Source organism: Phaethon aethereus, assembly GCF_964289735.1.
Source record: "Phaethon aethereus genome assembly, chromosome: 5".
In the NCBI taxonomy this organism is placed as follows: domain Eukaryota; kingdom Metazoa; phylum Chordata; class Aves; order Phaethontiformes; family Phaethontidae; genus Phaethon; species Phaethon aethereus.
Genome location: NC_138579.1, coordinates 45,108,652 through 45,122,732, shown reverse-complemented (window position 1 = coordinate 45,122,732; position 14,081 = coordinate 45,108,652). Strand labels below are relative to the sequence as shown.

General features: G+C 39.5%; 1 protein-coding gene across 1 annotated transcript in view; it reads left to right on the top strand.

Moving 5' to 3' along the window:
- Window positions 1-5,370: 5,370 nt before the first annotated feature.
- The window catches only part of MYBPC3 (myosin binding protein C3), a gene marked incomplete at its 3' end in the record, with an annotated part of 60,783 nt that continues 52,072 nt past the window's right edge, over window positions 5,371-14,081 (top strand). The window contains exon 1 of the mRNA XM_082000173.1: window positions 5,371-5,516. Coding sequence (XP_081856299.1) covers window positions 5,492-5,516 — 25 coding nt within the window. The 5' untranslated portion in view covers window positions 5,371-5,491. The remainder of the gene's footprint in view (window positions 5,517-14,081) is intronic.

Sequence of the window (14,081 nt, the reverse complement as noted above, 5' to 3'; positions counted from 1 at the left end):
GGCCCCCGGCACCGAGACTTAGCTATACAGCCTTGTCCTCGGAAACTGCCACGGCGGAGCTGATATTTTCACAAAACAAAACTAAGAGGCAGAGAGACAACTAGGGAGAGGCAGAGACAAGAAAGCAAATGGCACGGCAGAAACTAAAAGCAAAAAAAGCCCAAAGGAGAAAAGTAGTATATAGGTTTTCCGCCTGGATAACTACATGTGGGCAAAGTTGTCACCATCTAAAAACATAGCCTTTTAATAGGATGTTGGATAGTCTTATTAGAAGGAGGTGCTGCTAACTTTTTCTATTACTAGTAGCAGCAGCAGCAGCAGCAGCAGCAGCAGTAGTAGTAGTAGTAATAATAATAATAATAATAAAAAACAACATCATGTTTCTCTGCATAAGCCACGCTGCAACTATCCAAAATTAGGAAGATACATCACACAGCCTGCCACTGCAGGCCACATATTACTGTCATTTTTTAACTTGACTTTCAGCTACGTGATGAAAGCCAGTGTCTGAGGCACACAACAATAATTTCAGGCTTGCAAGATAATTCCTCTGACAAGGAAGGACACCCTTTTTCCTCTCATTCCTTTCTTTGGCAAAGCCCCAGAGACATTTGCTACGTGTTCACTACGCTTGTACATCAGTTTCATTTGAATATAAGATGAAACTTCACACACTTTCTAAAAAATTGTGAGGTGTTGCGGTGCACTGGTAAATAGTTATCACAGTCCACTACACCTCTATTTTGGGCCAGTATAGCCATTGCTATCATATATTTCATTTGCATAGCAGATTTGTTATTAAAAGTGGCCACATAAATAAATAAATAAATAAAATGTAGAAAATGCTAGAAAAAAGTTTACTTTTACAACAATGCTGCCACCTGGTAACCAGAAGTGTAATAGCAGAGAAAACATTCCCTTTGCCCTGCCTTGAACATGTAGACTATTTTAAATAACATTTAAAATCACAAAAGCTGCAAAGTTATAACTGGAATAGGATCATTTCCCTGCATCAGATTAAATCATTCTCGTGGCTTTGCTTCATTGTGGGGAAGAAGCAACTCATACCCTCCCCAAATTAAACTTGATTCTGAATCCTGGAAAGTATCTATGGAGAATAACCAGCTAAGGAGCTGACTCACCAGGCTGAATTAAATATGCCTGATTCTGAGCTCACAAGTAGTCAGAATTAAGCCCACATTTAAAGTTATTCGTGTCCTCCAGTAGCTTGCTGAATTAAAACTATGCCACTAAATGTTTTAAGAAAGAATCCAATCTACAGTGAGAAATCTATGGAATAGATAAAATGAAATCCTGAGGAAAAGAGATCCAAAGAAAATAAGATGTCAGGTGTTGTCATAGGTGGAAAACCCATTCATGAAAAGGAAAATGCTACAACCACATTAAATAAGGAATATTTACTTAAACAGAGGAAAAAAACCCACATATAAAGATTAGGAAACATGAAATGCATTGGGAAAAGGTTCCCCCAGGCACTTACAAGAGTCCATAACTCTTCAAGTTTAAAATAGTTTCTAAGTATCTGTGATAAATAAGCAGGAGAGAGTGCAAACCAGAATAAGCCTATTTACACGATCGCAGCGAGTATCATTGGGATGAACTGCTGCACGCTGTACTCCCTACATTAATAAAGAAATGCAGAGTATATTGTCTAGCTTTCCTTTCTAATGAACAATGCAAATGCTTCATCATCTTATTACATATTTTTAGAGATCTATTATCCTAGCTTATAAGATTTTTTAGATTAACATAAACTTCCTTGCAATTCCTTAGGAAATAATGGCTCATAAACTGTTACTGGGATACTACCCTCAAAAAACACACCCTTAGAATTCAATATAATGAATGAGATTCTATCTGCTTTGAATGGCAACACGGTTTAGATCATCCCATACATTTCCAGAAAAATACAAGAACGCAATTATACTGCAAGCCATGTGATGGCAGGATGAATTCCCTGGAGGGATCAGGACCCTTCCATCTCCATCAAAGTGATGGAAGGGACCTCCTACAGACACATCATGGCCAGACACAAGCCTGACAATTTTATAGACAAATACCGGACAATAAGAAAGCGGCAAATAAAGGAAAATGCTTCCATATGTAACGTCAAGTGTAAAAGTGTTTTAATGTAGATTCACCCAGCTCTACTTTTTGTCCTAAAAAATCAGAGGTGGTGTGACAAAAGTATAGAAAACAACCAACATTCAGACACTGAATGCCAATGGCTGTTCTCCCGGAACAAGAGCATATTAAAATTAAAAGTCGGAAAATTCAGAATCAATAATAGAATCCCTATTTTTACAATGTGTGTTTCAACAGTGGAATCACCACTATTGGAAAGTATTGAGTCCAAGGAGTTAATGTTATTTTAGAGAGAAACGAGTATTTAGGTGAATCAGTAATATTGAGAGTTCCAAGAACTTAGAAGAAATATTTAAGATGTACTTAAGCCAATATCTATTGGCATTCAGAATTAGTTCTGTGTTAGATATGCATTATCCCGTGTTTGATTATCCCAAGGTTCTTAGTTCTTGCTTTGAAGCACCTCCTACTGGACACTCCCGGAGAACAAATACAGGCTTAGGGTGTATGATAAATACTTCATGCTTGCATTTTGAAGAGTTTGTATATAAGAATATATTTCTTTTAAACCCATTCAAATGGGTTTATTTCCACTTACATTGTTTTAGTTAATGGTAATAAAGGCCTATGCTGCTGACTGCAAAAAAAACTTCAGAACTGAATCACAGAATCATTAAAGTTGGAAAGGACCTTCAAGATCATCGAGTCCAACCATTAATCCAGCGCCACCATGCCCACTAAACCATGTCCTGAAGTGCCATGTCCACACGTTTTTTGAACACCTCCAGTGATGGTGACTCCACCACGACCCTGGGCAGCCTGTTCCAATGCTTGACCACTCTCTCCATAAAGACGTTTTTCCTAATATCCAGTCTAATCCTCCCCTGGTGCAACTTGAGGCCATTTCCTCTCGTCCTATCGCTAGTTACTTGGGAGAAGAGACCAACACCCACCTCACCACAACCCCCTTTCAGGTAGTTGTAGAGAGCGATAAGGTCTCCCCTCAGCCTCCTCTTCTCCAGACTAAACAACCCCAGTTCCCTCAGTCGCTTCCCATAAGACTTGTGCTCCAGACCCCTCACTAGCCTTGTTGCCCTTCTCTGGACACGCTCCAGCACCTCAGTGTCCTTCTTGTAGTGAGGGGCCCAAAACTGAACACAGTATTCAAGGTGCGGCCTCACCAGTGCCGAGTACAGGGGCACAATCACTTCCTTACTCCTGCTGGCCACACTATTCCTGATACAGGCCAGGACGCTGTTGGCCTTCTTGGCCACCTGGGCACACTGCCGGCTCATGTTCAGCCGGCTGTCAACCAGCACCCCCAGGTCCCTTTCCGCCGGGCAGCTCTCCAGCCACTCCTCCCCAAGCCTGTAGATTGCAATGAACAATCATTTTGAATAGCGTGAACAATCTTTTGAATCCAAATCTAACAGAACACATCAGCATACTGTGTATTTTATCAAATCAAGAACCTCAGAACATAACATATAGGCTTTCAGTAAAAATAATTATTTGCTAGTAGGTGAAGGAGAAACGATGAAGTAGCAAAACTAAATTCTCTAGGGAAACTGATTCCTGAGGAAGATTAGTATATTCTGATTGCAATTACAAGAGGTTCATGTTTGAAATACTGCAGAAGTGACTTTTAGTCAGATAATTTTCTTTGTAAACATTATTTCAAGGACACATACTAGAGAGGAAACTAAGTTGAAAAGAAGCGTGGCTCTCATCACAGTCCACCTCTGGATAATCTGCATAGATTTTTTTTCTTTCTCCATCTCAGTCCACAGGAGCTCTGCCTCCTGTGGCCTCTCTTGTCTAAGGTTGCAGGGAGAAAAATCTCTTCCCAGAAAGGATCTGGATGCAGTTCCAACAGTGTGTTGGGGATCAGTTCTGGAGAGAAGAGAGAGTTAATGGCAGCTCTCTAACAGGGAGAAATATTTAAGAAAGAAATGAAGCAATGGAAAATGTACATAGATCACATCCTGCTCATCTTCCTCACTGATATGTAAAAAATTCCTTCAAGGGAAGGGAAGGGGAGGTAGCTGGCCCAAAATCAGGGTATGCAGCAACAGTCATTCTTGCATGTCCACGTTTGTCCTATCAGTCTACCCAAAGAGTCAGATGTGAAAGACAAAGTACAGTGACTGTTGGGCTGCACGCACACTCGTCTATTCTGAGCTACCTGCCAAAAGCAGAAACCCTTTAGATTGAGGTTTTTACAGGCTAGTGAAACTGGAAAAACTGAAATCCGCTTTTTTTTTTTAATTCTTTTTTCAATACTAGTGGCAGCTAAAATGTGCCAAATGCTTGGCCTACGGAGTTTCTGTGATAAAGCTCAAAACTCAAAATGAGACAGACAAAAGTGACAGGAAATGGATATACCACCAAGTCAATAAAGGGATGATTGTCCACAGTTACTATTTTGACATATGCTAAGTGTATGAATAAATGAGAAGCAACGGCTGGAGCATGAAATGGCAATACCAGAGTAATTTTCTAGTGAGATTTCCCCCAGACCTCTTCTATATAATTAATCAAAATTAAAACTTCTAGAGTTATCGAATAGAACCTTGGAACTATTTTTTTAAATGGTACTTAAAAGTAAAAAAAAAAAGGCTTGCTATTTTTCAAGAAATGTATGCTGCGGATCAAGTGGGTAGATGGGGAAGGAGGACTGAAACTATTTAAGCAGTGTCATGCTTTCTAGTTGTGACTGCAAATGTCAGTAATGTGTAAGTGCCTCTGAAAAAGAAAGTCCTTTCCCGAAGGTTTACGTTTAGTTCTACAAACACACTCTTTGGCAGAAGAGAAAAAAAAAAAAAAAAAAGCCAAGAATAAAGCTCTCTGAGGGGCCGTTCAGTTCTGACCCAGTTATAACGATAACGAAGACTGAAATAGCAAGAACGAAAGTACATACATACAGTAACGTACAGTATTGTACTGTAGAGTAAGTACAGAAGCGGCACACAGGAGATGTAACGATCAGATCTAGTTTGCTGAATGCGCTGTAAACACGGCAGCGTAGGAATTCTTAACGCAAACACGTATGTGAAGCTGGAAAATGTGCTGCACGCATGTGCAACGCCAGACTGCGCGCGGGCTTGTACCGACAGAGCAGTGGTAGCCAGTCTTGGGTGGTCTGAGCGCTCTGGCTCCTGGAACTTGGCTATATTTATCCCAGCTGATGTAGCCTGTCAAGTGCGTCCTGCGGCTGATAAGGTGCCGTAGCTGACAACAGTGGGGGATCGAGGGGAGGAGCAGGATGGGGGCTTCCACGGAGTGTTTCTTTAGGGGGTCTCAAAAGCCTTGCCGTCTCATTCCCGTTTAGCTCGGACCCTGCTTGCTAGATACAACCAGGAGCTTCATCAGAAACGCAGTGAAGATGCCAGAGCCCGCAAAGAAAACAGGTAAGGATCATAACCGACAGACAAAAACTAAGAACAGCTTGACAGAGAAAAATGTGAGTATCTTCTTTTGTAGGCTAGAGAAATGGGATGCCTCAGTGGGAAAAAAAAAAACAGAGAGGAAAAAGAGATGATATTTTATGAAGTTATAAATATAAGAGATGTTGAGTGATCTTCAGAGAAATCAGTAACTAGTCTGGCAACCCTCAGCCACAGAATTTTCTCAAGAGACTTTAGATGAGGAAAGAATAGAGGTGAAGTGCATTTAATTCTCAGATTTCTCTGTTTCTCTGAAAACAAATTCTCTGTTTTCATTTCTCATTTCCTTTCCCAGTCACCTTTAGGACTCTGAAAAAAGCTTGTAGCCTCTCTCTTGGGCAGTTAGGCAGTATAAACCTCCTCTGGTTTTGTCTTGTTTTGTTTTCCTGATACTTTCGAGGAAGTGTAAGCGGCAAACATTTATGGTATTTGTTGTTAGTGAAATCTCTGCGAAAATGAAAGCAAATGGCACCTGGTTCAGCGCTTACTCTTTCTAGTTCTTCCAGCCAGCGACAGTAGAGCTCTAGGAAAAAAGAGGACGTTGTACTGTAATGAAGATACGTGCATTTCTTTTCACTCGCCCTCCTCCATCCGTTCTCCTTGGGCCAGAAAATGACTAGCCATTTTCAGAAAGCCAAGGTCACAGAGCCCACTGCAAGTCCTGCCCCTCTAGAAAAACATCAGGAAAAGATTTCAGATTTAGGGAAGTTCTAGTTTACAACTGAGAAATAAGGAATCACGCAGCGGCTGCCCACATAGGAAAGCAGGGGAGGCCGAGGATGGGGTGTAAGGTGCAATGAATCTGCCTGAGAAAGAGGAAGAGAGCCTGGGGAGCCGAGGGAGGGAGAGTTTAGCTTCAGGACACCTGTGTGTGGGTAGAGGAAGATGTCTCAGGAGGACTTTGTGTCCACAATTAAGTCTGGGAAAAATTTGTCAAAAGCTGAAGTTATGACTGTTTGAAAAGTGTGCACATATCCAACACACAGGGCTGGAGAAAATTGTACTAAATCTGGGATCTTTCATTTTTAGAGCTCTCACTTCACCGATGCCAGCGTATACCCAGCATCACTACTACCTGAATGTACAGAACAAGCTGCATGCTTTTTTAATAATGTGCAGTTTCCAGAGCTACTCAATAAGAGCTGTTGATACTTTGTGCTTTGCGCTTTGCAAAGGACTGAACAGGCACCGGTCTCCTGTTAGGCTGGTCAATGGCAAAATCTCCTGTGGTCCCCACAACAAAAGAAGAAATTGTTAAGAAGAATTTTCATTTTGGCCAAAATATTTGGAATCAGCCACTGCCAGAGGCAGAGCACAAATCCAGCCCGTATCTCCCATTAAGAACTGCAAAGGACTAAAGCATGATTAACTCCAACAAGTTTCTTTATGTTCCCTCTCTATGATAACTCTAAAGCAACTGTGGTGTCACCAACCCTTCAATTTCATCACAGCTATAACATCATTTAATGTTCTGAAAGCCGCAGTTTGTGAAAGCAGATGGAAGTAGAATTGTGTAAAAAAGTATACATCAGACCTTGTAATTGTAGAGAAAAACTTGAAAATATAAGCTGTACAGGTTCAACAATCACCCCCAAAATAAGACATTCATAATCATATTTTATTTTTAAAGTCACGTGTTTTTTTAATATTTATTGAAATGTCTAATGCCTGTGATTGACAATGCTGGCAAAAAGAAGTACGACGGAGTAGGCAAAATTTGACAGTGTGTTCACCTAGACACTGTGACTTTTGGTTTCTAATGGTTCACCTGCCTTTAAATTAACATTTTCAGTCTCTGTGGATGAGAGGCAACTTCCCTCTTTGTGAAGATGCCCACCTTTGCTAGCTAATGGCGAAGAGAAATTCTATTGCAGCTTATTTCTCCAGAGAAATCTAACAGGTGTCTAACATCACTAGTCCTACACAATCCTTATGAACAAACCAGCCCAAACACTGTGATTATCACAGCAGGGGGAGGAAAAGCTCTTATTACCCACTCTGACCGAGACAGAACCAGTCACATGCCCCATAACTTCTAGAGGGGATCTTGTCATTCTCCCAAGGGACATTAATCCCTTTGGTTTTCTATTTCATGTTGTTTATATAGTTCAAGCCATTTCAAGATGGGATAATGTTGAGCATAATCTCAGGAGGGCTGAATAATCATCTAGCAACTCATACAAAGGAAAATGCTTCATGCCAGAGAATGATCGGAGATATTCTGCACGATAGGAGATATTCTGCCTATATCTGCTGTTTTAACAAACTTTTTACAATGTATAAAAAAAAAAAACCCAGAAAGTAAAAAACTCAAAAAACCTAAAACAGTGAAGTAGATTTTCCAACAGATAGTCTTTTACTTTAAACTGTCCAACTAAAATACTTCAGGATAAAGCACTGTCCTATTTACTTACAGAATAACAAAAGAACTGCCACAGAAAATCTATACTCCCCAAGAGCAACAAGACTTAGAGGACCTGTATTGATTTAGCGTCAGAGCAAACAATCAAACCTTGAAGAGCATCACTTCTTGCAGGTTTCTGTTGCAAAAACTTTATGTTCTTCTCCCATTGATTTAAACATTTCAAAGTTTATCTCTGTTCAAAGGCTCGCTTTTCAGAAAGTTTTGAGAGCTTCTTTGTTGTGAAAATTCAGAAAGGTTAAAAACAAACCCAACCATTTCCCTAACAATATTTTGTGACAATAAAAGGAAACAGCTGACCTTTTAAATACCAAATTTAGTAGATAAATGGGACTTAGTGGGAAACGTGTGCATTACTGTATCTGGAAAAGGAGAAGTCTGGTATTACTCACCTTTTCTGAAAATCAGTCAATTTTTATTCACGTATTTTATAGATTGAGGAGTCTGGATTTTGCAGTTCAGATTAGGAGATTTTACCAAGGGTTTATAAATAACCTGGCTTGTAAATACACAGAGGCTTTTGGCATTAATAATAATAATCAATATTGCATAGTGAAGAGTAGACTGCAGAATTTTAGTTTTAATATAAGCTCATTGTTTTACATTTGCAAGCATGTAGCACAGTAAAGTACTGCTCCATGAAAATGAACTTCTGTGCACTACAGTAATACAAAAATAAATGATAATAATTCATATAGATATATTTTCCTCTTTTGTAAGTTAAGATTCAAAGCAAGCTGAACATTATTATCCCCATTTTACAGAAAGTATGACGGGTGCATAGAGAGAGAGAGGTAACTGTGCTTAGTGAAACTATTCCTCGCCTGTTGCTCATGTTACAGGAATTTACAATCTCAGCTGCTGAAGTAGGCAAGGAATGATAAGATTGAGTAGCTCAATAGCTTTTGGATCATGGAATGATTAAGCTTGTAATTGCAAGAAGCCACTTAGGTCCTGACCGAGGAACGCGTAGCATCTTTATATAGTTCCTCAGCAAGGTATTTACAAGCTCCATTACTGAAGTCTGCTTATCCGCAGTTTGGCTTTTAACTCAATGGAAGAGCAAATGGTATAAAAAGAAAACTAGATGCCAAGTGTAAGTACGAAAACAAAGACAAATTTTCAACACGAAGCCTTAGCAAATTAAGGAATTCCAAAAGCTAATACTGCTTTTGTAATATTAATTCAATACATTGGCCAGATAGATACATATTTTAATACCAAATACACAGAATGTGCAGTAAGATAAATCAGCTTTGTGGGAGAAAACCTGTGATCCTATTTTTTCTAGTTACACTCATCACAGATTTCTGTTGGAGTTTGTAGCGTGTGCATGCAACCAGATACATTAGATTCTCCTAAAACATTTATAACTTCAACAGCTTTTGTTTCAGAAAGGCAGAAATATCATTTGAAATCCTTATCTAACACACATTCTCCTTAAGTGCTTATCTTCCTCTCCTCCGCACACATATCACAAATAATGAATGATGAAGAGCTGAAGTCAGAGCCACCACTCTGAAAAGCAGGATGAAATTTAAAAAAACCACCACAAGATAATGTCTCCTCTCTAGTTAAAATCATCCTTGTGGAATCCATACTTCTTCCCCACTTTCATTTGACATACTTCACACATACTTTGAAATTCAGTGATTTGAGGTAAAGGTTTTCACCCAAAGCTTGTGATTCTTAACAATCCAACTTATTTAGAGAATGTGGCTGGGAATTTAAATTAATCCAGTTATTTAAACATTATTTTAATATACAGCTCATCGCCATTTTTTCTGACAATAATCAAATAGGTATGTCTCTTCTAGCTTCTAATATTAAATTGTATTCTTATTAGGGATACAACAGTACTTAGCAGCTACTTACTAACAATTTGATACTGTACAAAGACAACAGAAAAACAGTCTCTGCCTCAGAACACTTACAAAATAAAAGCCCAGTAAATAGGTAGTTCAAGAAAAGTGCAAAGGAAACAACGATTAGTACAATAGATAGCGACCTGGGTAGTAGCTTAGCCATTTTCTAGGTTTTTGCATAGGAGAGTATGAAAAAGTTTTGAAGCAGGAAGGTAAAACAGGTTGATGGCGGATGTTAGAAGGAGATTGCTTCGAAGCAGGTCAGAAAGTAAGGGAGAAAAAATGAAGGTGCTAGTATGAAGATTTAATAAATGGCAGCCGTAGGGAGGCAGAAGGCTAGTTTTATTATTTTATTTAGGTGAAAAGTGAAGGAAATTGGTTTTGGAGCTTAAATTATTTCATTCTAGTTTAATTTGGCCAAAAGCAAATGTATTTTATATTTCTCCAGCCTCTTCATTGAAAGACTTATTAATAAACTATTATCAAAATGCAATCTGATCATGGACCTCCAAATAGAGCTTTTTCATTACTAATTAATGACGCTGTAATTCGTGTAACATACATAACTGTATGGGTGATGTACAGTACAATCTTCAGGTGTTAGAAGGCTTTTTAAAGGATGGGTGCTGCATGCAAGTTGCAGTAGCAGCAGCATTAGCCACAAGACTATTGCAGACCACACACAGCCCGCTTCCTCTTCTGCCTGGGGTAGAAATTTGCTGGTTTACGTTACTCAGAAGTTATCTGAATTTCTTTGCAAAGCTGATTAGGAATGTCTGGGGTATGAGGAGTGAAGTACTGAAAAATGGGTTAGGACAAAGTGGCTCTAGCCTCATTTTCTTTCACTAGCTCCATGTCCCTCGTCTCTCCCCATGTTCACTCCCCACAGCAATTCCAGTTCCGTCCCCACGAACACGCACACAGAGCACCTATCGCTCCCCTTCCCGTCGATAATTCCTGCCGTCATCAGCGCTGGTAACTCGTGTGTCTCTCTGCCCTCTCTCCAGAATCGCTGTAGTGTGTTAGTACTAACGTCACCTTTCCCTCCCTGTGTGCAGGGTGGGTTAGAATTTACTGGGAAGCAGAGAGTTGAAGTGGGCAGCAGAGGACATGGGCTACTTGGTCATCAGGTGCCCCAGCCCAGTGGCTCCTAAGTGCGTGTTCGACTGGAGTCTGGATAAACCTGTGACAGTGCCCGAGATCTGTCAGGGCCTGACAGGCACAGGAGCTGTAAGACGTTCCACAACATCACATGAGAGGTGTTACAGTCGTCGGGTTTTCCACAGCCTGGGGGCGGTGGTCGTGTCCAAGAGTGTTTTGAGTATGGGATGGATATAGGGGAGCCGGAGGGGGCGTATCTGGGTGGAAGCCAGATGTTGACGTGAGAGAGATTGCCAGATGGGGAACCTATTTCTGATAAAAGCAGGCAAAAGTGAGGCTCTCGGGACAGACATGAAGCTTTGGATGGTGGTGTTTAGGAAGATTCCTAATGAGGAAATTGCTGGATTAGATTGGTGTAACCGCATGAGAAAAAAAATCTGCTGGTGAACTTGGATTTATGTGTTACTTAAAGTAGCAGCCACAATGAAGGAGAACTGGGAGTAGCTGATCTCTCACTTCTCTTTCTTCTGTCAAGCAGCCCATTTTTCCCCTAGAAAGAAAAATGATAGCGTTCTCTTCATGTGCTTGTTCAGCAATCTGTCTTCTGCAACACAGTAATTTCCTGCATTCCGTCGCTATTTTCCCTTTGCAAATATGAACAAAGATGGAAGGGAATACAGACAGATACAGAGAGAAACTACTTCGGACACTGTCACCCACTGACTCTGGGTTCTCAACCAGAGAAGTGGGTTCTTAACAACCGTTCTTGCAGACCTTTATTCTCGTGGGAGATTTTGGGCTTTTCCAATTTTATTCTTTAGTGGAAGTATTCACAATCATTTTAAGTTGGAACTGAAATGAGTTTTTTGGCAGGAAAGGGAGATCAAAAAAAGACAAGGACACTAACTTGTGAACTTCTACATATGTATTTAGATTTCCCAAAAGTCAGAACTATCATGTGGTGGTGGAGATTTCTCACTGTGCGTGTAGTTCTGGCCAACAATCTGTTTTTGTTGAGTCATCTAAAGTAAATGCAAGAAACCTAATCACGTTGTCGGGTGTGCAGCAGATCAGAGAGTTACTTCCAAGTATGCACGTCTTGAAACCCTGCCATTTGTAGACTGGAACCTTTACAGGCCAACATTGCTCTTAAGTAATTACTATATTTACAGAGTCTTTTGTGCTTAAATAGAAGAGTGATGATGATGGCACTCAGAGGCAAAAAGCATGCCTCTTAGCTGCTCTGTCTCTAGCGTCATAAGGAGAGGAGCCAGCTCGTAGGTATTTCAGGAGCGGGTTCCAGAACCGACCTGACTCCCCACTGTGCGGTAGCCTTGCCACCTTTACACGTCCTTTGAATTCTGTACATCAAACCTACTGTCTACGGTAACTCTTCTGCAATTACTCATGACACAACTGCATCGAAGTATACCCGGTTGTGTTATTTACTGAAAAAAGGAAAAAGAAAGATAAAAATGTAATTTAGGTTTTTTATATAACAAAGAGCGGCAAAATACAACACACACTAAATTCTAAAAGTATTTGTAATTGATACTTTAATTAATGTTTAAGCAGCTTTGAATCCTTTGCAAAACAATGCAAGAAACATGAACTATATTATGACTAAAGTCCAAAGGCCATCTGATGAAATCTTTGCAGATGTAACTCCACTAAGGTCAATTAATTTATGCAGTCTGAGGACATGCTGCAGGAATAGAGATTTTGTGCAATGAACAGATGGTATTACTAGTAATATACCATTTATACTAACCAAAGCACCTCTTTGAACGTGAGTACAAAATATTTCTTTTTAAAAATTTCTATTCCATGTTCTCTCCTTGTTTATAAAGCAGAATCATAAGTTTAAAGGTAATTGTAACCATTGTTGTGGTGTTTGGAAGAGTTCTTGTTGCTACCCAAGTAGAAAAGCTGTAGACAATTTGACACAGAGGCAACAGATAGCATTAAATGTGATGGAATTATTAATATTTTATAAAAGCATGGTTATGCAAGGGTAAATCAATTAAAAGATGACATAATGATGCACAAAACCCATTCAGTGTATGAATCAGAATGTTAATTACTGGTATTTTTATGCAGGAACATAGCTCATGGCAATTAGCAAAAACTTAACAGATTTCATTAAGACCAAAGCATGAGCATAAAATGAAAAAGTTGATTCAAAATAAAGTTGAAGAAATCAAAATAAATAAATCAGGGTAAAGAAACTAGTAAAATAAGTTACCTTATTAAAATCTAATCTTGAGAAAGATCAGGATACTCGTGGACCAAAATCACGATACGTTGCTTGCTTTCCAAATTCCTATCATCTGTTGTGCCACTGATTACATATGAACCAAAACAGATCATTTGGTTTATGCTTGTTCACCCCATATATTAATAATTTAATTAATTCTCATTATAAGCATCATAAGTGCTTCCTGACACATAGAAGAAATATTTTGATCCACCTTGTAATTAATTAGAAAACTAGCTGTTGTAGAGTGCTGCATAGGCACCTTTATGTGCCTAACTTTTAATGCTGAACTAAACATTTGAACGCAAACAACAATTGATATTACTTTAGCTGGGATAAAAATAGAAGGGCCATCATAGGAACGTGCATCCCTTTCCACTAAAGCCTTGATCAGTCAAAACAGAAGGACTAAAGATGACCCATTAATTCACTACAGCATATTAGGACACAGGTTACTGCACAAACTGCAATTTTGTTGGAGGAACAGATCCTGGTCCTGTTTAACAACTGTATTAAGCAGCTGGTAGGACAGAATTAATATTTCTAAATAAAACTGCACGGCAAATTAATGTAGAGAGCTTGATATGTAAGAATACCTATCATACCACCTTGTCATAGATCAAAACATTCACTTAAGAAAAATCAGAGCTCATTATGAGGGAAAGAAAGAGGAAGACGGACAGTGAGATGAGTTTGCTACCCATCTCATTTTATTTTATGACAATACGGAGAAGATACGACATCTCAGTCAGAGACAGAACTCGATAAACACAAAGACAATTCCACAACTTCTCTGTGGAAAGTGTGGTAATTTATATCTTGCATGGGCAGATGGGAGAGAAAGGAGACAGCTGTTGCAGCCACAACAGCTGACTACACCAGAT